Source organism: Oncorhynchus mykiss, chromosome 11 (assembly GCF_013265735.2).
Source record: "Oncorhynchus mykiss isolate Arlee chromosome 11, USDA_OmykA_1.1, whole genome shotgun sequence".
Lineage (NCBI taxonomy): Eukaryota > Metazoa > Chordata > Actinopteri > Salmoniformes > Salmonidae > Oncorhynchus > Oncorhynchus mykiss.
Window position 1 is genome coordinate 66,081,211 of NC_048575.1, and position 25,431 is coordinate 66,106,641.

Here is a 25,431-nt window from a genome sequence, read left to right on the forward strand (position 1 = left end):
GGAGTATATGCAAATTGCCATCATACAAACTGAGGCAGCAGACTTTGTGAAAATTAATATTTGTGTCATTCTCAAAACTTTTGGCCTTGACTGTATGTACTCTGAGGTTACTAGAGGGTTGCACTATAAGAGTTTTTTCACTTGCTGAAGTCTATCTTTATTCCTAGGTGCTGGTGCTTCGAAACCATGGTATCGTGGCCCTGGGGGAGTCAGTGGAAGAGGCTTTCTACACCATCTACCACATCCAGGCTGCCTGTCAGATCCAGGTACAGAGACTCACATACTGACATCCATCCAGCCTGCTCCATCCTGCCAAAGGCTTGGGGCACAACTCTGACTGCCCCATTGAGTGAGAGAACTCCCAGACTCATAGCTCAGTGACTGTGTGTGCACAAGAGAGAGAAACAAAGAGAGCTAAAGAGCGAGGGGAGAGAGAGAGAGAGAGAGAGAGAGAGAGAGAGAGAGAGAGAGAGAGAGAGAGAGAGAGAGAGAGAGAGAGAGAGAGAGAGAGAGAGAGAGAGAGAGAGAGAGAGAGAGAGAGAGAGAGAGAGAGAGAGAGAGAGAGAGAGAGAGAGAGAGAGAGAGAGAGAGAGAGAGAGAGAGAGAGACTGCCAGAATTGTTAGCTCGTTGACTTTGTGTGTATGTATAAGAGACAGAGTTATAGCATTCGCATGAACAGCTTTGGCAGTTTCACGCCTGAATGCTTGTCCTTGCCTTAGTACCCTTGTACTTTGACTGTCGTATGTGCAGTACTGTAACTGTACCGCGTGTCAAACCCAAGGCATAACACACTGCTGCAATCTTGTGATGTGCTGACAGGCGTCAGCATTGTGCAGCGCTGGAGGGGAGCAGAACCTGATCATGCTGGACCGCTCCATCCACAAACCCATCGCTGCAGGCACCGTGGGCTGGGCCGGGTCTACTTTCGGCCCCCTGACCAAGAGTCGACTCGGGGAGCACGAGTTTGAGGCTCTCATGAGGACCCTGGACAACCTGGTGAGATCACAACACAGAACCAAATGTACAATGCTGCAAGCATTCTCAATGTAGTGGAATAATTTACAATTCTGCAAAAATTCTCAAAGTAGTGTAATGGGGACAGTCATTATGAATAGGGCAGGTATAATGTTCTTTAGGACGTGCACTAAAATAGATATTCTCCCCCCCTACCTTCATGAATTAACATCCATCATAAACAGTACTTAGAAAATGCAGAAAATAACAGTGGTCCAGACACAGGTCTAACCTACTTTAAACTTCAGGATGTGGACATTGACAATACATCAGTATTGGACATTGACAATACATCAGTCAGACACACAGTACTGGACATGACAGGGGACATTACACATAAATCTCCCGCTCCCCACCCTCCAGGGTTACCGTACCGGCTACGCCTACCGCTTCCCTGTGCTGCTGGAGCGCTCTCGGACACGAAGGGAGGTGGAGGTACCCGCCACGGTCCACTCCTTCCAGTTTGAGGAGGAGGGGGTGCACCCGTTACCCCGCCAGCACCCCTACGCCCAGCGGCAGCAGCAGGCGAAGACACGCTGGCTCAACACCCCCAACTCCTACCTGAGGGTAAACCAGGACCAAGCCAGCCCCGGACACCAGCACACCACAGTAAGTACCTGAGAGCTAGGCCAGCCCCGGACACCAGCACACCACAGTAAGTACCTGAGAGCTAGGCCAGCCCCGGACACTAGCACACCACAGTAAGTACCTGAGAGCTAGGCCAGCCCCGGACACCAGCACACCACAGTAAGTAGTAGGTCCACTCCTTCCAGTTTCAGTTCCACCCCCAACTCCTACCTGAGGGTAAACCAGGACCAAGCCAGCCCCGGACACCAGCACACCACAGTAAGTACCTGAGAGCTAGGCCAGCCCCGGACACCAGCACACCACAGTAAGTACCTGAGAGCTAGGCCAGCCCCGGACACTAGCACACCACAGTAAGTACCTGAGAGCTAGGCCAGCCCCGGACACCAGCACACCACAGTAAGTAGTAGGTCCACTCCTTCCAGTTTGTAGCCACGGTCCACTCCTTCCAGTTTGAGGAGGAGGGGGTGCACCCGTTACCCCGCCAGCACCCCTACGCCCAGCGGCAGCAGCAGGCGAAGACACGCTGGCTCAACACCCCCAACTCCTACCTGAGGGTAAACCAGGACCAAGCCAGCCCCGGACACCAGCACACCACAGTAAGTACCTGAGAGCTAGGCCAGCCCCGGACACCAGCAGTAAGTACCTGAGAGCTAGGCCAGCCCCGGACACTAGCACACCACAGTAAGTACCTGAGAGCTAGGCCAGCCCCGGACACCAGCACACCACAGTAAGTACCTGAGCACTAGGCCAGCCCCGGACATCAGCACATCACAATAAAGAGGGTCTTAGTAGAGTGGGGGACTAGCGGCCTGTCCAGGGGTGTACTTGCACATCAAGCTGCCTCTCAATACAGAAACAGGAGATAGGCTACTGCCCTATGGGCCGGTCTAGCTCGGACAAGGCTTTCTTTCTTACTTAGTTTCAGAGGGGGACTGGGGAGGAGCCTAGAAGGTAGTGCAATTGGCATGCTGAAATGCAGGAAGGCCCACCAGAGCTTTTGCCAGAGAATTTAACGTTAATTTCTCCATCATAAGTCGCCTCCAATGTCGTTTTAGAGAATTTGGCAGTTCATCCAACCACCCTCGCAACCGCAGACCACATGTAACCACGCCAGCCCAGGATCTCTGATTCCAGCTTCTTCACCTGTGGGATCGTCTCAGACCAACCACCTAGACAGCTGATGAAATTGTGGGTTTGCACAACCAAACCGTCTCAGGGAAGCGCATCTGCATGTGCTCATCGTCCTCACTAGGGTCTTGACCTGACTGTAGTTTGGTGTCGTAACCGATTTCAGTGTGCAAATCCTCACCTTCGATGGCCACTGGCAGGCTGGAGAAGTGTACTCTTCACAGATTAATCCCGGTTTCAACTGCACCAGCCAGATGGTATGGTGTCGTGTGGGTGAAGGGTTTGCTGATGTCAATGTTGTGAACAGAGTACCCGATGGTGGTGGTGGGGTTAGGGTATGGGCAGGCCTAAGCTACGGACAATGAATGCAATTGCATTTTATCGATGGCAATTTGAATGCACAGAGATACTGTGACTAGATGCTGAGGCCCGTTGTCGTGCCATTCATCCCCTGCCATCACCTCATTTATCAGCTTGATAATGCATGGGCCCATGTTGCAAGGATCTGTAAACAATTCCTGGAAGCTTAAAATGTCCCAGTTCTTCCATGGCCTGCACACTCTATGAGAAGACTAGCTCTCCCCCTTTCTCTCTCTCCCTCTCTCTCTCCTCCCCTGTACCTCCCACTCTCTCTTTCTCTTGTCCTCTGCATTGCAGGGGAAAGCCCAGTGCTGGTGTTGATTACTGCAGTGCTGAGTCTGCCCTCTGGTGGTGGAAAGGAAAGGCACGCTAGTGATGTTTCCGTCCATCTGTCTGAGAACACGTGTGATAATAATAACACTGCATAAAAAATGACAACAACAACACTATATTAAAATAGTGGTTTATTTTATTTAAAAAATGAATGCAGAGTCAAACAGCCAAGGTTGTTTATATACAATAGAATATCAGGAGGATGTCCTTCAAGAAAGACACATTGCCCAGCCAAATGCCATTCTCTCTCTCTCATATAAAACTTTAAGAGAAATGTCAATTTGTTTTTGTAATTGAAAGCATAAATGTGTTGATGGAGGAAAAGCATTTGAAGCAATGTTTATAGTATGTTTATGGGATGTTTATGGTATGTTTATGGTATGTTTATGGGATGTTTATGGGATGTTTGTGGTATGTTTATAGTATGTTTATAGGATGTTTATGGGATGTTTATAGTATGTTTATAGTATGTTTATGGTATGTTTATGGTATGTTTATGGGATGTTTATGGTATGTTTATGGTATGTTTATGGGATGTTTATGGGATGTTTATGGTATGTTTATGGAATGTTTATGGGATGTTTATGGTATGTTTATGGTATGTTTATGGGATGTTTATGGAATGTTTATGGTATGTTTATGGGATGTTTATGGTATGTTTATGGTATGTTTATGGGATGTTTATAGTATGTTTATGGTATGTTTATGGTATGTTTATGGGATGTTTATGGTATGTTTATGGTATGTTTATGGGATGTTTATGGTATGTTTATGGGATGTTTATGGTATGTTTATGGTATGTTTATGGGATGTTTATAGTATGTTTATAGTATGTTTATGGTATGTTTATGGGATGTTTATGGTATGTTTATGGAATGTTTATGGGATGTTTATGGGATGTTTATGGGATGTTTATGGTATGTTTATGGAATGTTTATGGGATGTTTATAGTATGTTTATAGTATGTTTATAGTATGTTTATGGTATGTTTATGGAATGTTTATGGTATGTTTATGGTATGTTTATGGGATGTTTATGGGATGTTTATGGGATGTTTATAGTATGTTTATGGTATGTTTATGGAATGTTTATGGGATGTTTATGGGATGTTTATGGAATGTTTATGGGATGTTTATGGAATGTTTATGGGATGTTTATGGGATGTTTATGGAATGTTTATAGTATGTTTATGGTATGTTTATGGAATGTTTATGGGATGTTTATGGGATGTTTATGGGATGTTTATGGTATGTTTATGGGATGTTTATAGTATGTTTATAGTATGTTTATGGTATGTTTATGGGATGTTTATGGGATGTTTATGGAATGTTTATGGGATGTTTATAGTATGTTTATAGTATGTTTATGGTATGTTTATGGAATGTTTATGGGATGTTTATGGTATGTTTATGGGATGTTTATGGTATGTTTATGGTATGTTTATGGGATGTTTATGGTATGTTTATGGGATGTTTATGGGATGTTTATGGTATGTTTATGGGATGTTTATGGAATGTTTATGGGATGTTTATAGTATGTTTATAGTATGTTTATGGTATGTTTATGGTATGTTTATGGTATGTTTATGGGATGTTTATAGTATGTTTATGGAATGTTTATGGGATGTTTATAGTATGTTTATAGTATGTTTATGGGATGTTTATGGGATGTTTATAGGATGTTTATGGTATGTTTATGGAATGTTTATGGGATGTTTATAGTATGTTTATAGTATGTTTATGGTATGTTTATGGAATGTTTATGGGATGTTTATGGTATGTTTATGGGATGTTTATGGTATGTTTGTGGGATGTTTGTGGGATGTTTATGGGATGTTTATGGGATGTTTATGGTATGTTTATGGTATGTTTATGGTATGTTTATGGTATGTTTATGGGATGTTTATGGTATGTTTATGGTATGTTTATGGGATGTTTATGGGATGTTTATGGTATGTTTATGGGATGTTTATGGTATGTTTATAGTATGTTTATGGGATGTTTATGGTATGTTTATGGGATGTTTATGGTATGTTTATGGTATGTTTATGGGATGTTTATGGGATGTTTATGGTATGTTTATGGGATGTTTATGGTATGTTTATGGTATGTTTATAGTATGTTTATGGTATGTTTATGGAATGTTTATGGGATGTTTATGGTATGTTTATGGGATGTTTATGGTATGTTTATGGGATGTTTGTGGGATGTTTATGGGATGTTTATGGTATGTTTATGGGATGTTTATGGTATGTTTATGGGATGTTTATGGTATGTTTATGGGATGTTTATGGTATGTTTATGGGATGTTTATGGTATGTTTATGGTATGTTTATGGGATGTTTATGGTATGTTTATAGTATGTTTATGGTATGTTTATGGAATGTTTATGGGATGTTTATGGTATGTTTATGGGATGTTTATGGTATGTTTATGGGATGTTTGTGGGATGTTTATGGGATGTTTATGGGATGTTTATGGTATGTTTATGGTATGTTTATGGGATGTTTATGGTATGTTTATGGGATGTTTATGGTATGTTTATGGTATGTTTATGGGATGTTTATGGTATGTTTATGGTATGTTTATGGGATGTTTATGGTATGTTTATGGGATGTTTATGGAATGTTTATGGGATGTTTATAGTATGTTTATAGTATGTTTATGGTATGTTTATGGTATGTTTATGGGATGTTTATGGTATGTTTATGGGATGTTTATGGTATGTTTATGGTATGTTTATGGGATGTTTATGGTATGTTTATGGGATGTTTATAGTATGTTTATAGTATGTTTATGGTATGTTTATGGTATGTTTATGGGATGTTTATGGTATGTTTATGGGATGTTTATAGTATGTTTATGGAATGTTTATGGGATGTTTATAGTATGTTTATAGTATGTTTATGGGATGTTTATGGGATGTTTATGGTATGTTTATGGTATGTTTATGGTATGTTTATGGTATGTTTATGGGATGTTTATGGTATGTTTATGGGATGTTTATAGTATGTTTATAGTATGTTTATGGTATGTTTATGGTATGTTTATGGGATGTTTATGGTATGTTTATGGGATGTTTATAGTATGTTTATGGAATGTTTATGGGATGTTTATAGTATGTTTATAGTATGTTTATGGGATGTTTATGGGATGTTTATGGGATGTTTATGGTATGTTTATGGAATGTTTATGGGATGTTTATAGTATGTTTATAGTATGTTTATGGTATGTTTATGGAATGTTTATGGGATGTTTATGGTATGTTTATGGGATGTTTATGGTATGTTTATGGGATGTTTGTGGGATGTTTATGGGATGTTTATGGGATGGGTAATGCTGCAGAACTCCCGACCTGTAACACTGTCATCTCCCCTTCCTTAGTGGCTGAAGACAGAGGAGATGCAACAAGGTAGTGGAGCCATCAAGATTGAGAACTCAAATCAGTTTGTTCCTCTTTTTACCAACCCTCAAGAGGTGCTGGAAACACGAAATAAGGTACTTCTGCCCTAATGCTCTCAGTAAGCCACGATGTCACAGTATGGATATACCACAGGGATCGCATGGTTTGGTTTTGGGTTTTCAGCCTTTTGGGTTGTTGTTGATGTTGTTGTTTGTTGATGTTGTTGTTTATCTCCAGATCAGGCAGCAGAACCGGCAGGACATGAAAACAGCAGGACCCCAGTCCCAAGTACTAGCCGGTGTCATAACGGATGATAGTCCACCGGTAAGGATCAAGTACTAGGCCTACAGTGCTGTGGCTAATGGCTAGTGCAGGTGAATGTGTAAATGCTTGTTTTTTCCGTTTTGATTTGATGTACGGTATTTCTGTCTTTCACGTTAAACTGAGGCCCTTTGTTGGGTTGGGGCCTTCAGGGTGGACCCTTGGGGGCAGCGCCCGGCGACCAAGCTACAGTATATTGTGTGCAAGTAAAGAGAGCTCTACATTATTATTATTATTTTTATTGTTATGTTATGAATTCTATGGAGGCTGTGCTGTTGCTGTGTGTGTATATGTACAGTATGTACTGTATATGTGTAGATGTACAGTTGAAGTCGTAAGTTTACATACACTTAGGTTGGAGTCATTCAAACTCATTTTTTCAACCACTCCGCAAATGTATTGTCAACAAACTAAAGTTTTGGGTACTCGGTTAGGACATCTACTTTGTGCATGACACAAGTCATTTTTCCAACAATTGTTTACAGACAGATCATTTCACTTTTAATCCACGGTATCACAATTCCAGTGGGTCAGATGTTTATATACACTAAGTTGACTGTGCCTTTAAACAGCTTGGAAAATTCCAGAAAATTATATCATCGCTTTAGAAGATTCTGATAGGCTAATTTACATAATTTGAGTCAATTGGATGTGTACCTGTGGATGTATTTCAAGGACTACCTTCAAACTCAGTGTCTCTTTGCTTGACATCATGGGAAAATCAAAAGAAATCAGCCAAGACCCCAGAAAAAAAACTGTAGAACTCCACAAGTCTGGTTCATCCTTGGGAGCAATTTCCAAATGCCTGAAGGTACCACGTTCATCTGTACAAACAATCGTATGTAAGTATAAACACTATGGAACCACGTAGCCATCATGCCGCTCAGGAAGGAGACGCTTTCTGTCTCCTAGAGATGAATGTACTTTGGTGCGAAAAGTGAAAATCAATCCCAGAACAACAGCAAAGGACCTTGTGAAGATGCTGGAGGAAACAGGTACAAAAGTATCTATATCCACAGTAAAACGAGTCCTATATCGACATAACCTGAAAGGCCGCTCAGCAAGGAAGAAGCCACTGCTCCAAAACCGCCATAGAAAAGCCAGACTACGGTTTTCAACTGCACATGGGGACAAAGATCATACTTTTTGGAGAAATGTCCTCTGGTCTGATGAAGCAAAAATAGAACTGTGTGGCCATAATGACCATCATTATGTTCGGAGGAAAAAGGGTAGGCTTGCAAGCCGAAGAACACCATCCCAACCGTGAAGCACAGGGGTGGCAGCATCATGTTGTGGGGGTGCTTTGCTGCAGGAGGGACTGGTGCACTTCACAAAATAGATGGCATCAGGAGGCAGGAAAATGATGTGAATATATTGAAACAACATCTCAAGACATCAGTCAGGAAGTTAAAGCTTGGTTGCAAATGGGTCTTCCAAATTAACAATGACCCCAAGCATACTCCCAAAGTTGTTACAAAATGGCTTAAGGACAACAAAGTCAAGGTATTGGAGTGGCCATCACAAAGCCCTGACCTCAACCCTATAGAAAATGTGTGGGCAGAACTGAAAAAGCGTGTGGGAGCAAGGATGCCTACAGACCCTGTTACACCAGCTCTGTCAGGAGGAATGGGCCAAAACTCACCCAATTTATTGTGGGAAGCTTGTAGAAGGCTACCCGAAATGAAACGTTTGACCCAAGTTAAACAATTTAAAGGCAATGCTCCCAAATACTAATTGAGTGTATGTAAACTTCTGACCCACTGGAAATGTGATGAAATAATTAAAAGCTGAAATGAATAATTCTCTCTACTATTATTCTGACATTTCACATTCTTAAAATAAAGTGGTGATCCTAACTGACCCAAGACAATGTTTACAAGGATTAAATGTCAAGAATTGTGAAAACAGAGTTTAAATGTATTTGGCTAAGGTGTACGTGAACTTCCGACTTCAACTGTATGTGTGTGGTTGTTTACATTTGCTTCCAAACCCATTCAAATTAAATATTATAACAAAATGTAATAAAAACTGAGGCCCTGTGGTCTTGTCGCAAGAGATGTGGTGTTTAACCTGTTGTCCTGGTTAAATAAAATTCCTAACCCAGCTGCAGAAGCTGCTTTGGCCACCTAACCATCCCCACTAATCATCCCACTCCCCTACTTCTCATTGTATCATTCATTAATGAATTCATTCAACCCCTCACCTTCCACCCTGCTACTCTTCCTCAGGTACAGAAAAAACTGCACGTTTCTGTAAAACTGTGTGCTCTCAGTCCACAAGGTAAACAAATAAATAAGATGGTCTGAGAAGACATGAACCATGAAGACAATTAAACCAAACCTCTTGGGAGCAAACACAAAGAAGACTTGGAAGACTTAGAAACCTACATCTTTTCTGGGTAGTCATTATTTGGGTGTCAAAACTGAAATGAGATTGGGAAACCCCTTGGGTGGACAATGATTAACAAAACCACAAAAATGATAATATCCTTCCCTTTTCCTTTTCATCCTAGTCTCCAGACCCAGCAGAACTTGCAAAACTTGAGCCGGAGACCCCCAACCCATTTAACCAGCTGACAGACAAGGAGCTGGAGGAGTACCGCAAGGAGGTGCAGAGGAAAGCAGAAGGTCACACAGATGGTAAGTGCACTGCTACAGATAGAGATCTTAATTTGAACTATACTGTCACAGCATAATAGTTGCTAATCAGTGGTTAGGTTATTACCTGGCTAATAGTAAGCTACATGAAATGTGCAATACTGTTAATGTAACTGTGTTAGTGTGGGTTTTCAGTGAATTTATGTAAATCACGAAGCTCACGGTGCAGGAAAATTCTCAGCAACAAAAGAGTGATCAAATTAAGATCCTATATCTGTACCAAAAGCTATCCCTCACTTACACTTTGCATGTGGCTTACACTATCCCTCTCCAAATGTTGCCTTAATTACTTACACCTGCTCCTATCTCTCTTGCTCGCTATACTTACAGCACTGTAACCTCTGACTGTACACTTAATGTGTCTTTCTTTCACCTATTACTAATTAATTCCTAACTCTGCCTCACAACTCTTGCCCATTGCTAACTAGAATTAGCTCTATGTACTCCTCACCCCACACTGGCTGTCTCTCTCTCTGTGTGTGTGTGTGTGTGTGTGTGTGTGTGTGTGTGTGTGTGTGTGTGTGTGTGTGTGTGTGTGTGTGTGTGTGTGTGTGTGTGTGTGTGTGTGTGTGTGTGTGTGTGTGTGTGTGTGTGTGTCTGTGTGTATGTCTGTCTGTCTGTCTGTCTGTCTGTCTGTCTGTCTGTGCATGAGTAGGGGATGAGGTGGAGAACGAGAAGGACTCTCCCCCAGCTACCTCCCCCACCAACAACCCTCACCCCTACAATCCTCCTCCCTCAGGTGAGACTCGGCCGGGAGTGCTGAACACACTCAGCTGTCTCTGCTTGCTTTGCATACAGGAGAGAAGGACTGCTCAAATTCCTACATGACAATATGCGGGACCCTGTACTGTTGCCTCCACTATGTGCCTCTTCAACTGCTCATTGACAATGCCTGTTGCGCTGACAGTCACTGAATGTGGGAAACAGTATAGGTGATCTAAAATATTTAAATCCTAAATTGAGATGTGTAACTTGGACTTTTGCATTAAACATGCATTGATATCAATGCATGGAGGGATGTGCATGGATCTCAATTAGAACAATGTTGTATAAGAATTTCAATGTCTGAGTAACAAGGGATTTATGTTCTGATGATGTGAGGTTTGGTGGTGGTTGTTGTTGTTGTTTTTGTAAATGTGCCACATTTCAGCGCTGTCTTGTGACGGCCATCTGTCTCCACACCTACTGTATGTACCCCTCTCCTTCGATCTCTGTGTTCGTGTTTGTCTATGTTCCTCTGTCTACACTGACTCATAGGGCACCCCTCTGGTATTGAGATATTGTTTCAATACTAAGTACTGAGAAACAAACTGTAAGAAGTTGTTGCACTCTCAATAGCCAAGCATGTTGGGCAGAACTGCAATGACATGACATGGCTGCTGTGTACTGTTCCATACAGATAACACAAACAAAGCCATTTAATCTGATTGCATTTCTTTCTTTGTTTTGTTTTTTATGCCAATTATCCAACAAGATGAGACTAAGACAGCCTCCACGGCAGTGCAGAACGGGAAAGGAGAGGAGGAGAAGCAGACCACGGAGGAGCTGGAGAAAGGGATGAAGGCTTTGTCTACCAATGACACTTCTACACCCCCAGCTGTGCCACCCGCTAAACTGCCCAGCAACACCCCTGAGGGATCCCCCTCCAAGTCCCCCTCTAAGAAGAAAAAGAAGTTCAAGGCCCCCTCATTTCTAAAGAAGAGCAAGAAGAAAGAGCAGAAAGAGAAAGCTGAAACTTGAGGGGACATGTAAAATGCTTCTGACACAAACCACTCCATTTCTAGCCACATACACAGAGGCAAACACACTCACTCAAATTTCCTAAATGTATGGTTCAGTCCCTCTCATCACGTCTTTGTGCCCACACGCTTCTATCTATACTATCAAACAATTTCTTAAAACATTACTTGTTTTTGCGCATAGGGTTTAGAAGTAATTCTAATTCTATGTTTTTTTGCAATATTGTTTCTCTCCAACTCACTAACGATCATGAAACAATCCACAACAATGCAAAAGGAAATAGAATCAACAGCACTCCAACTGAATTATGCACCCCTTATGACATGTATGCATATAAACCAATGTTGCATTGAAGCATCCTCATAGGCACCCCGTGGTCTTGTCATATTTATTTGTTTTTAATAGTCAGATGAAGGTCACATGTATGTACATTAATGCGAGCACAGGTGCAGTATATGTAGAATTATGCAGGTATAAAAATGTGCTCTTTTTGGCAGAAGTCTTGTTCCATTTATACAAACTATTCAAGACATAGACAGCAGGGGAAAAAATTAAATAAATACTTAAACAATTTAATTCCCAACATTAAACTGAAAGCTATAAATGCCACTAATACCAAGCAAGGATATGATATACGCATCATGGAATAAACTTGTTGCTTGATGTTGCAAACTGAAGCCCAACTAAAAGGCACTAAACATTCCACTTATCCCCAAAATTGTATTTGAAATATGTGTACAAAATACGTCTTTACAGGTGTAATTATTTTTATGATCAGTAGCTGTTATCTAAATGCTGATGTGTGATATCTTTTTTTAATGTATTATTTCATATTAGAATGTAAAGTGAAAAGTTCCAAGGTTAAAATGTACCAGTCATTAAATATTAAGTTGATTTCAATCCAGTTTGGTTTGATCTGCTGTTTGTTAGTTAACCTTTACTTGATCATATGATTGTCAGGTACAGTAAAGTCCAGTTCTGGTTCTGATACTTAGGGAAAATAATATTCTTAATGTTTACCGACATATATAATATATTATTTTTTAATGCATCTTGGTTAGATATGTTTTTGTTTATAAAGACATGAGGAAAAATTGCATTGTATACTATCGAGTCCTATTCTCTCTTCTCGCCTCTTGCTCAAAACCCATTGGAGAAGATGGTCAGAGCAGCGGGACCTCTGGCTTTATCATCCGATGGATTTTGAGAAGGAGGCGATGAGAGAGGACACCAGGAGGATGAAATTGAGATTCATCCATGAACTTACGAAATCAACAGGTAACGCTATTCATATCCATTCCAGCCCGCTAGGGGGCAGTAAAGATATCTTTCTGTGTTAAGGGCTTCCGGTTTCCTGTCTTTTTCATCTGCGGAGAGAACAGCAATGAGTTACTGAAATCAGACGGCAGAAATCTGTTAAATTGTCGACGGTTTCACTTTGCTTATTGTTTGAAGAACTTAAGGCCCTAAAAATGGGCAGAAGTAGAAGCCGATCCCCACCAAAGCGAGGTTTGTATTAGCAATGAATAACCAACGATGACAATAATAGTAATTTGCTAAAGTTAGCTACAGTAGCATCATACGTTATTTACAAACAGGTCCATATGTATTCCAGCTAGCAAGTTGACGATAACAATAACCACTATTTCGGTCTCGCAACTAACATGTACCCCTAAACATTGTAGTTAAACTACAGTAATCTGGTTAACTTTTAATTGTGTACACGCTAGCCCATAATGGAGTAAAGGAGCCAAACAGCGTTACTCCGGACTATAGTCAAAGGACCTTTACGTTACGTATGTTCTGTTTAGAGACTGATTGGCTTTGGCAGACAAATACGGCAACTAAAAGTGAATGGATTCTCGATTGCTATACGTTTTTAGAAACATAAAGCCTCCTACTTTCTTGTCACATAAAAATAACGTTAATTTAACAACTGCAAAAATATACACGTAATAAACAAGGCTGTAAAGCTGTCCACATAATTCCCATCGTAAAGAGTTAATGCATATATTATGATTTGTGACGTTATGGTCTTTGCATTCTTTTCAGCTATTTTTATTTTGCCCGAAGTCTACGGCCCTTCATCTGTGATTGGTCAACTGTAGGGGGAATTAGACACATGCAGCGTGTAAACCCTAAAGCCCTTTAAAGCTGCAGTATGTAACTTTTTGGGCAACACGACCAAATTATAGAGCTGTCATTCTCATTGAAAGCAAGTCTGAGACGCGGTAGATCTGTTTTAAGTGCTCTCTTTCTATGCTTCCCGTGCCCAAGTTTCGTTTTTGTGTGTTTTACTTTCGGTTTCGTAAACCAGCTGAAAATACAATAATTTTTGCTTATGGAAAATGTTTATCACAGTGGTTTAGATAGTACAATGATTCTCTATGCTATACTTGCTTGTTTTGTCACATAAACACATTTTAGATACCAGGAAATGGAGAAGCATGGCGCATCTTTAAATGTGTATAGTAATTTAACCTTTTTTTTTGTTTTGAGAAAATTACAACTGATTTGTTCCTTATGTTTCCAAAACTGTACCGCAAACAATGCATGTTAACGTTAGAGCAAGCGTCAGGATTCTTAACAAAACTCCCCTGGCAAGAAGATACTGTCTAACCCAATATAGTTAATCTGTGCCGTTTATAGTGGGAGAAAATTAAGCTTAGTGGGCAGAACAAGCAAGGAGGTGGGCGAAGCCAAACAGGAGCTAGGGAGATCCTATTGTAGCATATATTTCCTTTAGGGAACGCCTCCTCTGGGAAGTGTGTGTGCACAATCTCCATTTGACCTTGCACTCTTTCAAACACTAAGTCTTTAACTTAGTGCACTGTGTTTGTAACAGATTGTAGTTTTGGGAACTTAATGTATTGAGATCAGATGTTTCATCGATGAGATAATTAGCAGAATGTTTGCCCAGTTTCACCTAGTTCATCCTCTCCCACTACCGTGACTGGACTTCAACTCTCGTTTGGTGTTGAGAACATTCTAAATGAATGCTTCATCTTTATAGCCCCTGTGATGTCTGGGTTACCCCTTCTGTTGACCCTTCTATTGACTACCACAACTGAAAAACCTAATGGAAACTGGAGATATTTTTTACATCACTGGTTAGAGGACAACCTGCATAAGTCAACTACATTTTGGAATGTTGCATTTTGATACAGGGGTCACCAGAACGAAAAGAAACGCAACACTATTTTGTCGTGACTCATCGGTTATCACGTTGAAATCAATTGGTGTGCGTATCAGTGACATTTAAAAATATTTTTAAAACGAAATCCTGCAAACCCCAGTGTATTTGACAAAATAAACATTACAAAATCAAATATATTGATCTGTTTTAAGCACTTGAGGTAAAAATTTGATGACCCCGATGCTATCAAAACGTCAGCTTGTGTAATGTATTAACAAATACTGTCCACAACATGGAAAGTAACATATCATTTTCCCCCCATATCTTATTAATGTATAGCTTAATTTATCGTGATAGTAAGTTAAACACACAGATTTGTTTCAATAATCACATACTTTATATTTCTCAGTAGTTTAACCATTTAGAGATATTAAAAAAAATGCACATAATCACAATTTAACCAGGCGCTCTAAACTAGAGCGTCCAAAGGGTCTGTGCTGCAGGCTGAACGTTTGACGTCCCTATAGTCAGTGGAGATTGCTGAGGGGAAGACAGCTCATTTAATGGTTGGAATGGTATCAAACATCAGATGTGGTTGATACTACTCCGTTCCATCCATTATTATAAGCCTTCCACCCCTCAAAAGCCTCTGCTGGTCTACTATGACTGGGCTATGAACATGCTATGCTATGAACATAGCTACTTCGAGGTAGTACGAAAGTCTATTGAACCCATTCACTAAACAAAATTCTATTCATGTAAGGATTCATAACATGGATGCTGTTCTTGGTCTTCCGCCATATTAAGTGATGTCTTGGTCTGTTTGTTCCTCGTCTGCAGAGAGACGACGCTCTCGCTCGGGTTCAAGGGACCGCGAACGAAAGCGCAGGGAGAGGGAACGCTCCCGTTCTCGGGACAGGGAAAGGCGAAGGAGCCGCTCACGCTCTCCAGCCCGAAGGCGGCGCTCAAGGTGAGAGAAGAGACCCCCAGTGAGTCATCTCAACTAAAAGGGGGTTGACAGTGGACTCACACAGGGTCATTGGTTACTTCTCTAGGCCTATGTGGTGTAACCTCGGTCTACACTCCCATTGACATAAATATATCTGGCTAAAGAGACTGTGATACCTTGTGCTCTTAGGGGGAAGTTTGACTATTTCTGTACTGCAAAAGTATCACTAGGGCTGTATTCCGATTCCACACCCTTCTCCCCAAATGTGCACTTCCTCATCCTCAAGAATTTACAAGCATTAGATTGGGGTGAGGGGAGTGTTTCCAGTTTCCACCATATTTGTTAAACCAGTCCATAAGGGAAAATGATTTGTGCGCACTTCAAGAAGGATATAGAATGGGACCTCTGCCTAGATAACCCGTCCACCAGCTATCTCTGTCTCTTGTCTTTAGGTCTCCTCGCCGGCTGCGCTCTTCTTCCGGCTCCCCCTCCAGGCAGAAGGACAGGCGTGATGATGAAGATAAAAAGGATTCCAAGGATAAGCCAATAAAGGAGCATCAGATCTCAGGTGGTTTATCTGCTATGACCTTGTATGTGTCTCAAATGACACTCAATTCTCTACATGGTGCAGTACTTTTGACCAGAGCCCTGTGTGTATATATACAGTACCAGTCAAACTTTTGGACACCTATTCATTCAAGGTGTTTCTTTATTTTTACTGTTTTCTACATTGTAGAATAGTAGTGAAGACATCACAACTATGAAACAACACACATGGAATCATGTAGTAACCAAAAAAGTGTTAATCAAATAAAAATACATTTTAGATTCTTCTAAGTAACCACCCTTTGCCTTGATGACAGCTTTGCACACTTTTGGCGCTCTCTCAACCAGCTTAAACTGGAGTGCTTTTCCAACCGTCTTGAAGGAGTTCCCACATATGCTGAGCACTTGTTGGCTGCTTTTGTTTTGTGTCATTATCCTGTTGAAAAACAATTGATATTCCCACTAAGCTCAAAACAGATGGGATGGCGTATCGCTGCAGAATGCTGTGGTAGCCATGCTGGTTAAGTGTGCCTTGAATTCTAAATAAAATCAGTGTCACCAGCAAAGCACCATCACACTACCTCCTTCATGGTGGGAACCACACATGCAGAGATCATTCGTTCAACTACTCTGCGTCTCACAAAGACATGGCGTTTGGAGCCAAAAATCTCAAAATTGGACTCATCGGACCAAAGGACAGATTTCCATGTAATGTCCATTGCTCGATGTTTCTTGGCCCAAGCAAGTCTCTTATTAGTCACCTTTAGAAGTGGTTTCTTTGCAGCAATTTGACCATGAAGGTCTGATTTAAGCAGTCTCTTCTGAACAGTTGATGTTGAGTTTGTCTGTTACTTAAACTCTGAAGCATTTATTTGGGCTGCAATTTCTGAGGCTGGTAACTAATGAACTTAACCTCTGCCACAGAGGTAACTCTGGGTCTTCCTTTCCTTTGGCCGTCCTCATGAGAGCCAGTTTCATAGCGCTTGATGGTTTTTGCGACTGCACTTGAAGAATAGTTCTTGAAATGTTCTGACTTGATTGACCTTCATGTCTTAAAGTAATGGTGGACTGTTGTTTCTCTTTGCTTATTTGAGCTGTTCTTGCCATAATATGGACTTGGTCTTTTACCAAATAGGGCTATCTTCTGTATACCATTCCTACCTTGTCACAATACAACTGATTGGCTCAAATGCATTAAGAAGGAAAGAAATTCCACAAATTAACTTTTAACAAGGTACACCTGTTACTTATTGCATTCCACCTCATGAAGGTGGTTGAGATAATTAGTGTGCAAAGGTTGGCTACTTTGAATGATCTCAAATACACAATATATTTTCATTTAACACTTTTTTGGTAGCTACATGATTCCATATGTTATTTCATAGTTTTGATGTCTTCACTATTCTACAATGTAGAAAATAGTCAAAATAAAGGAACCTTTGAATGAGTATGTCAACTTTTGACTGGTACTGGTGTGTGTGTGTGTGTGGGGGGGGGTGCTAATTGGGATGCACCCCTTCTGTGAGAATATGGAGAAATACTACTGTTGCATGTCAGTGTCTAAAAGTGTGTATTGTTTATAGAGGAAGACATGCAGGGCAAGACAGAAGAGGAGATTGAGATGATGAAGATTATGGGATTTGGCAACTTTGACACCACAAAGGTAAGGATTCTGTCAACTCGTCTCAAATCTAGAGGTTCCTGGTTAGGCTTGCCAAAGATATCTGTAGATATTAGATTTTATTTAATCTGGAGTCTGCAGAATAATTGCTGAAATTGTCCAACTCACCACAAGGGGGCACAATTTTCTAAAACTAACTGATTGTACGGTGCACTTCACCATCAAGAATTAAAGATCTAACAATCATAATAGTGATTTCTAAGAACTTGACACGATCCACTTTTGGTAAACAGTTTGTTGTAAGACTAAGATCATCCGAAATGGGTGTGAATCTTTTCAAAGGAGTTCAATTCGGTCTCCATTTGTCTGGCAGTTTTTTTTTTTTAATTGCAGGAAGATGTTTTGATTTGATAAAACTTAATTGTTTATTGCCACAGGTGAACGAAGGTTGAACAACCTCGTGTTTCTGGATGTGTGATGTATTAATGTAGTTGTCATTGCCAACAGGGGAAGAAGACCAATGGAGCAGTCAATGCGCATGCTATCAATGTGTCTCAGAAGAGGAAATACAGGTCTGTTGATTCATTATCATTAACCCCAAGAGTTGTCTTATGTGGCTTTTTATTTCACAAATAACATTTAAATGACAAAATTGGGTGGAGCTGCTCACGTGTAGTTGTGAAAATGCTGTAATATAGACTGCATTTAGTATATAATATATCAATGTGTGGGACTACCAATATCTAGTCCTTCTTGTTAGGATATTATTTATTTTCCATCACATTCAGGTCACCTGTTATTAAGTAGCGTATCTTGTTGATTTATGCACCAACTAGCTTCATTTGTTTATAAATCAACAATTCCAACTGCTAGGCACAAGGTCCTGGCTGATATTGAGCAGTCTGAACAGTGACTATGCTCATTGCTGCCAATCACCTCTGCAGGTGTTTCTATGCAGACATTTTGGCTCTCCTATTGGTGGATGATGATGTAATGGTAACCGTTTTGTATTTTTTTTTCTTTTCAGGCAGTACATGAACAGAAAAGGTGGATTCAACAGACCTCTGGATTTCATTGCTTGAAGTAGGATAAACAGAACATACTCATTGATGTTCCCTAAAATATACTATTTTAGCCTTGTTGTCTCTAGACTGTGTTTTGGTGATAGAAGTTTATTTTTTTGTATTATGTATTTTTTTTTTCTCATTTTGACACCCTGCACTGCATATAAGTTATGCAAAGACCCATGCAACTGAATATAATGAAATGTTTCTGTAATATGTTTAGCTTATTTTAGTCTTGTTGACAACATGCCTGGGTCGATATGCTTTTCAGGGTGCATTTTAATTGAGGTGTTTTTGGGTCATATTAAAAACGTTCATTCAGATCATGGCCCATTCTCATTTTTACGATTTATGTAAATTGCCAAATTATTGAAATGTAAAGGTCTAAGTGGGATAGTTAATTGATTGCTGAAAGGTATGAGAATATTTTTGAAGGCAAGTAATTTTAATGGATGGGATTTGAGCACAAACCCCTCTTCAGTTGTGTTCAAATTCCCCCTCTAGGCTCATTTCTCGTGTCATCTTCTGTATATGGTTTTAAGGACAAACGGTTGAAATCAGCGGTTAGCCTTCCTATCGCCTTTGACCACAGAACGTCTGCTGTCATTTCTATTAGTTTCCCAACAATTCTACTTGTTGAATCTCCACCATTTGTCGTCACCAAACTGATGTATTCATTAGTTGCATACTGTTCCCTTTTCTTTCAGTGAGCTATATTTTCTGTTCGGTTCCCTACGTGATGTACTGCTCACGGCTGACGTTCGTGTTCTGTCTTGCCTCCCCCTTGATCACACCTACAGCGTCATTGTGTTTTGCTACACCAGAAGTACATTCATTTCCAATGGAATGCTGTGTTTGCCTTGCAGCATTGTGTGGTTCATAGGTTGGATTTATTGAACGTATGCATCAAACTGTATGTGTAGACGTCTTGACAGAAATGGTAGAAGGTGAATGTTAAACTTTTGTTCCACACATCCAGATGATGCTGCATACCATTTTGCGAAATGATGGTTTAGGCGTGCTCAAGCCATAGTCTTTTTTTGCATACTACACTGAACAAAAATGAAAAAGCAACATATAGTGCTGGTCCCATGTTTCATGAGGTGACATGAAAGATCCCATAAATGTTCCATAGGTACACAAAGCTTATTCTGGGGACAATAAAAAAATAAAATGCCACTCTAAAATGTTCAGTTTTGCCACAGATGTCTCAGATGGTTTGTGCAATTGGCATGCTGACTGCAGGAATGTCCACCAGAGCTGTTGCCAGAGCATTGAATGTTAATTTCTCTACCATAAGCCACCTCCGTGTAACCACGCAAGCCCAGGACCACCTCCAGGCTTTTTCACCTGTGGTATCGTTGAGGTGCGGAGGAGGAGTATAATTTTTTTCATTTTACGATCTTGTCTGATCGCTGCAACTCCCCAACGGGCTTGGGAGAGGCGACGGTTGAATTATGCGTCCTCCAAAACATGACCCGCCAAACCGCGTTCCTTAACACCTGCCTGCACCAATGTGTCGGAGAAAACAACACAGTTCAACTGACAACCAAGTCAGCCTGCAGGCGCCTGGCCAAGTAAAGCCCTCCCCTATCCTGGACGACGCTGGACCAATTGTGCACCACTCTATGGGACTCCTGGTCACAGCCGGTTGTCACACAGTCCGGGATCGAACGCGAGTATATAGTGATGCTTCAAGCATTGCGATGCAGTGCCTTAGACCACAGCGACATTCAGGAGGCCCTCTAAGTATTTCTGTCGGTAATAAAGCCTTTTTTGTGGGGAAAAACTCATTCTGATTGGCTGATATGCCCACCTATGGCTGCACCCCTGCCCAATCGTGAAATCCATAGACTAGGGCCTAATGAATTCATATAAATTGAATGATTTCCTTGAACTGTAACTCAGCGAAATCTTAGAAATTGTTGCGTTTATATTTTTATTCAGTATAGTACAGTCGCACTTAATTGCATTCCAATTAAATGGATGCAATTCTGGGCATTTTGATCCAATTCTAACTGAACATCACAACTGAATCTTCCCAAAGTGTAATCGAACTATGGCGCAGTCAAGCACGCATAAAATATATTTTGCCACCACATACAATTCAACGCTGGCTCTTGCCCTCATAGTATGTCAATTTCCTAACCTGCTTTCAATCAACAACCTACTATGTGGTTTTCAAGCATATTTGGGGATTCCAAGTGGTTATGGGTCTTCTGAAGTAAATTTACCCGAACGGGAATTTGAGGACTGTTCTCTCTTGTCATGGTTTCTAGAATTATTATTATTTTTTTAAATAGTTATGGTTTAATGACTTCTGCAGCAAAAGTTGCTTCTGCATTACCTTGTAAGAAAAACAGGGTGGCAGGTAGCCTAGTGGGTAGAGCATTGGACTAGTAACTGGAAGGTTGCAAGATCGAATCCCTGGGCTGACAAGGTAAAAATCTGAACAAGACAGTTCCTAGGCCTTCATTGCAAATAAGATTTTTTTTCTTTAACTGACTTGCCTAGTTAAATGGAAAGTTTGCTTGAACCAGTGCCCCTGTCAGGCGGAGTGTATACAATTTAGACCACTCCATTGGTCTTTAATAAAAATCGCCACTCACTATTGGGGGACTTGCAAAACCAAGTGCCCCAATAGTGGCGCAGCATGTGAATTCCGCAAACCACTGAACTCGAAATAAAGCAAACAATGAAAAAACAATCACCGGTGTACACAGCGAAAGCAGCATGTCGCCCCGTGCGAGTTGTTGACGAATCGCGATTTGACTCGGTGAGAACAATCAATGGCACGCCAAAACACTTACTTGCTGCCAACAACAGTAGAGAAACAAGACTCCATTGTGGCTCTTTTCCTGTAACAATGATATGATGGCGCCAAAATGGCGAAAATGTTAACCAGTTGCACATGACAGCCCTGTTGGTGTTACTATTTAGGGTATCCAATCGCATCACAGCTTACATAGGGCGCGTTCGTAAATTCACTCCGATTTCAGAGAACTCTCGTCTGAGTGTGCATAATAACGGATGGATTAACGAATGTCCAGTGCCAGTAAACGTAGGGGGAAAAGGCGTAATTAAATTGTTGCCCGCATCTCAGTTAGTCACTAACAGTATGGATAACATGAAAACAGCTTAACCAGCTCTGCTAGGCCGAGTAAAATGGTCAGAGGTGTTCTCTCAATTTTTGTCTGGAAGAAGCTAGCCAACGTTAGCTTGGGTTCTTGACTGCCGTTAAGGTCAGAATGCTTGGAACAACCCTACTCCTCGGCCAGAGCGTCCAGTGTGCGCTCCGAGAGCGTAACGCTCTGAATTTACGAACGCCCAGAGCGCACTCGGTCACTCCAGAGTCAATTTACGAACGCACCCATAAGCTCTCTGGCAAACACAGTAGTTTACCAGCAAAACTGCTGTCGTTCATATAAACACTGTTGCAAGGTAGCAGTTTATTTAGCTTCTCTTTTGACCTAGTTTTTTTTTTTATAAACATTTTCGTGTCAGCCTTTGCAGCTCGAGACGACCCACACGTGATCGGCCAGCATAACTAGACGCTTGTTAGTTACAGTATTTGAATTTGACGAGGCTATTTTGAAGTTGGACAGCTAACTATATTCGCTGGTTCGAAATTTCGAATAGATCTCAGATGAATGTTTTCAATATATGGTTATCACAAGCGTACCTCATTTTGATATTTAAGGCAGACTGTATGAAGTTAATTTGTTAACCGGTTAGACGTTAGTTTTTCTTGCCAGCTTGAGCTGCTGTACATTTTCTGTTCGGCTAATAAATTACAACGTCAATTGTTTTAGAGAGCCATCTGCGGATTGTCATTTTTACTTTTTCAAGAACAAGGCTTTCTGCCTGAAATATTTGTGTTAGAGATTCCACAAACATTGTAGTTAGCTAGCATTTAGCTTGCTTGCACCCGTAACAGCGATTGTAACCACGAGCCAGCATCGGCCAAGCGAATTTGACAAAGTATTTAGTCAATAATTAAGTTATCAAGAGCAGTATCACACACCGATAACTGACTTCTGTTGTCGAGAATTTGCATCCATCTTTGCTTATTTTCATTACCGAAAGTGAAGTACCCTGACTAGCCACAGTCAGAAGCAGTTGAGTAGCTAGCTATCCAAATTCTGAATCTGATTGTCATTTTATCAGTGTTATTGTTGAAAATGGCGGCGATCGAAATGGTGCAGATGTTGATCGAAGCAGCAGAATACATTGATCGCAGAGAAAGAGGTACAGTGTTAACATATTTAGCATTTTGTGTATCATATTGTTTTTATATCATTAGTGACCTACCCTGCCTCATTTGAATTGCTGGGGAGTGCACCTGTCATAATCCATTTATCAGGTTCATTATAAATGATTGATTATTGATGTAGACCAGATTTTAAAAACATTAATTAATAATTGCATTGTACATCGAATAAGGGGACCAGCTGGCAGCAATATGCTCACAGCAAACAACAAATGCACAGCAGCAAAAACAGTCGACCATGCAGGGGATATTTTCTATTACAAACACTTTGAAGTATAGTGTTGCAATTTTACTGACATGCAGAAATGACCATGTTTGATCGAAAAAATATATTATTTGTCACATTCACACGGGAAAGGTTCATGCTTGCGCCAATGGATTTGATCTTGATGTTCTGTCCAGACGATTTCCCACCTCTTCTCTCTTTTGTGGTTAGGCTGGGGAGCCAGCAGGGTTTACACCAGTTCAGATGACATCATTGGCTGAAAAGGGGGGAAATTATCATAAATCGAGATTGTATGTTAATACTCAAGCTATATAACTACAAACGTGATACAAATAATAGTTCACTTCTTACCTAGCCAAAAAATACAGTATTCCCTCATCTCACATTTATGGCTCTCAGTTTTCATTAGAATGTCTATGGTTGCATTCATTGCACTGTGTTGTGAATTACAGTGATGGATTGATTTATATCCTGCTAATTTATTTCCAGAAGCTGAACATGGCTATGCCTCCATGTTACCTTTCACCAGCAGCAAAGAGAAGGACAGCTTGAAACGGAAAAATAAAAGCAAGAAGAACTCCAGTAGCAGGTATAGTCATTTGAGCTAGTTCTGTCTATACGTCCTTGTGTAGAGTAAACCCCCTCAAGGGAATACCCTATAACTGCAAGATCAGTTTTTCAGAGAACAAGACCTTTGCGTTGTCCAGTTTTAGCCCCAACAGTGACCCAGATGGGAAAAGTATTAATCCGATTCAGACAGAGTTTAGCAAGTAGCTACATACAATAGTGGGGAATCCAAGCTTTTTGAGGTCGATCAAGGTGTCCAAGGGTAAACTGCAGCAGTCAGGCAGTTCACCCTGACGGGCGTCCCTCCTGAAAGGACAGGACACCCTCACCCTGCCTGGCCAATTGTCTGTCTGTCTTTCTGATGTTATCCAGCTTACCTACAGTGCCTTGCAAAAGTATTCACCCCCTTCGGCATTTTTCCTATTTTGTTCCATTACAACCTGTACTTTAAATGGATTTGGATTTCATGTAATGGACATACACAAAATAGTCCAAATTGGTGAAGTGAAATGGAAAAAAAATAACTTGTTGAAAAAAAAAAAGTTAAAACAGAACAGTGGTGCGTGCATATGTATTCACCCCCTTTGCTGTGAAGCCCCTAAATAAGATCTGGTGCAACCAATTACCTTCAGAAGTCACATAATTAATGAAATAAAGTCCACCTGTGTGCAATCTAAGTGTCATATGATCTGTCACATGATCTCAGTATATATACACCTGTTTTGAAAGGCCCCAGAGACTGCAACACCACTAAGCAAGAGGCGCTACCACGCAAGCAGCACCATGAAGACCAAGGAGCTCTCCAACAGGTCAGGGACAAAGTTATGGAGAAGTACAGATCAGGGTTGGGTTATAGAAAAATATCAGAAACTTTGAACATCCCACGGAGCACCATTAAATCCATTATTAAAAAATGGAAAGAATATGGCACCACAACAAACCTGCCAAAAGAGGGCCGCCCGCTAAAACTCACAGACCAGGCAAGGAGGGCATTAATCAGAGAGGCAACAAAGAGACCAAAGATAACCCTGAAGGAGCTGCAAAGCTCCACAGCTGAGATTGGAGTATCTGTCCATAGGACCACTTTAAGTCGTACACTACACAGAGCTGGGCTTTATGGAAGAGTGGCCAGAAAAAAGCCATTTGCTTTAAAAAAGAAAATAAGCAAACATGTTTGGTGTTCACCAAAAGGCATGTGGGAGACTCCCCAAACATATGGAAGAAGGTACTCTGGTCAGATGAAACTAAAATGTTGCTTTTTAGCCATCAAGGACAACGCTATGTCTAGCGCAAACCCAACACCTCTCATCACCCCGAGAACAGCATCCCCACAGTGAAGCATGGTGGTGGCAACATCATGCTGTGGGGATGTTTTTCATCGGCAGGGACTGGGATACTGGTCAGAATTGAAGGAATGATGGATGTCGAAGTACAGAGAAATTCTTGAGGGAAACCTGTTTCAGTCTTCCAGAGACGCTATCGGAGTCGGTGCAGCCAACTGGTTTCTC

At 41.0% G+C, this 25,431-nt stretch overlaps 3 protein-coding genes across 11 annotated transcripts in view; all 3 read left to right on the forward strand.

The window, feature by feature from the left end:
- LOC110535093 (beta-adducin) overlaps window positions 1–12,448 on the forward strand; it is a 29,952-nt gene extending 17,504 nt beyond the window's left edge. The window contains exons 8-16 of one of the 6 annotated variants that reach the window (XR_005034720.1): window positions 168–266; window positions 821–997; window positions 1,379–1,492; window positions 2,068–2,199; window positions 6,808–6,921; window positions 7,064–7,150; window positions 7,300–7,353; window positions 9,376–9,545; window positions 9,660–9,759. Coding sequence is in view for 5 of the 6 variants with exons in the window: in XM_036936148.1 (XP_036792043.1) it covers window positions 168–266; window positions 821–997; window positions 1,379–1,492; window positions 2,068–2,199; window positions 6,808–6,921; window positions 7,064–7,150; window positions 9,660–9,786; window positions 10,460–10,543; window positions 11,279–11,544 (1,200 nt within the window). In the remaining variant the exon portion in view is untranslated. Of the gene's footprint in view, window positions 1–167; window positions 267–820; window positions 998–1,378; window positions 1,625–2,067; window positions 2,200–6,807; window positions 6,922–7,063; window positions 7,151–7,299; window positions 7,506–9,375; window positions 9,546–9,659; window positions 9,787–10,459; window positions 10,544–11,278 lie in introns of those variants that run through there. The other 5 variants (XM_036936148.1, XM_036936150.1, XM_036936149.1 and 2 more) reach the window with 5 other exon arrangements.
- Window positions 12,449–12,878: 430 nt separating this feature from the next.
- On the forward strand, window positions 12,879–19,183 carry snrnp27 (small nuclear ribonucleoprotein 27 (U4/U6.U5)). The gene is made up of 6 exons (XM_021621929.2): window positions 12,879–13,053; window positions 15,521–15,650; window positions 16,082–16,197; window positions 17,759–17,838; window positions 18,304–18,368; window positions 18,824–19,183. Exons 1-6 carry the CDS (start codon window positions 13,017–13,019, stop codon window positions 18,876–18,878), a joined length of 483 nt encoding a protein of 160 aa, XP_021477604.1. The 5' UTR covers window positions 12,879–13,016; the 3' UTR covers window positions 18,879–19,183.
- Window positions 19,184–21,568: 2,385 nt separating this feature from the next.
- The window catches only part of mxd1 (MAX dimerization protein 1), a 44,182-nt gene continuing 40,319 nt past the window's right edge, over window positions 21,569–25,431 (forward strand). The window contains exons 1-3 of one of the 4 annotated variants that reach the window (XM_036936154.1): window positions 21,578–22,301; window positions 23,028–23,108; window positions 23,846–23,945. In XM_036936154.1, coding sequence (XP_036792049.1) covers window positions 23,042–23,108; window positions 23,846–23,945 — 167 coding nt within the window. In that variant the 5' untranslated portion in view covers window positions 21,578–22,301; window positions 23,028–23,041. Of the gene's footprint in view, window positions 23,109–23,566; window positions 23,647–23,845; window positions 23,946–25,431 lie in introns of those variants that run through there. The other 3 variants (XM_036936155.1, XM_021621932.2, XM_036936156.1) reach the window with 3 other exon arrangements.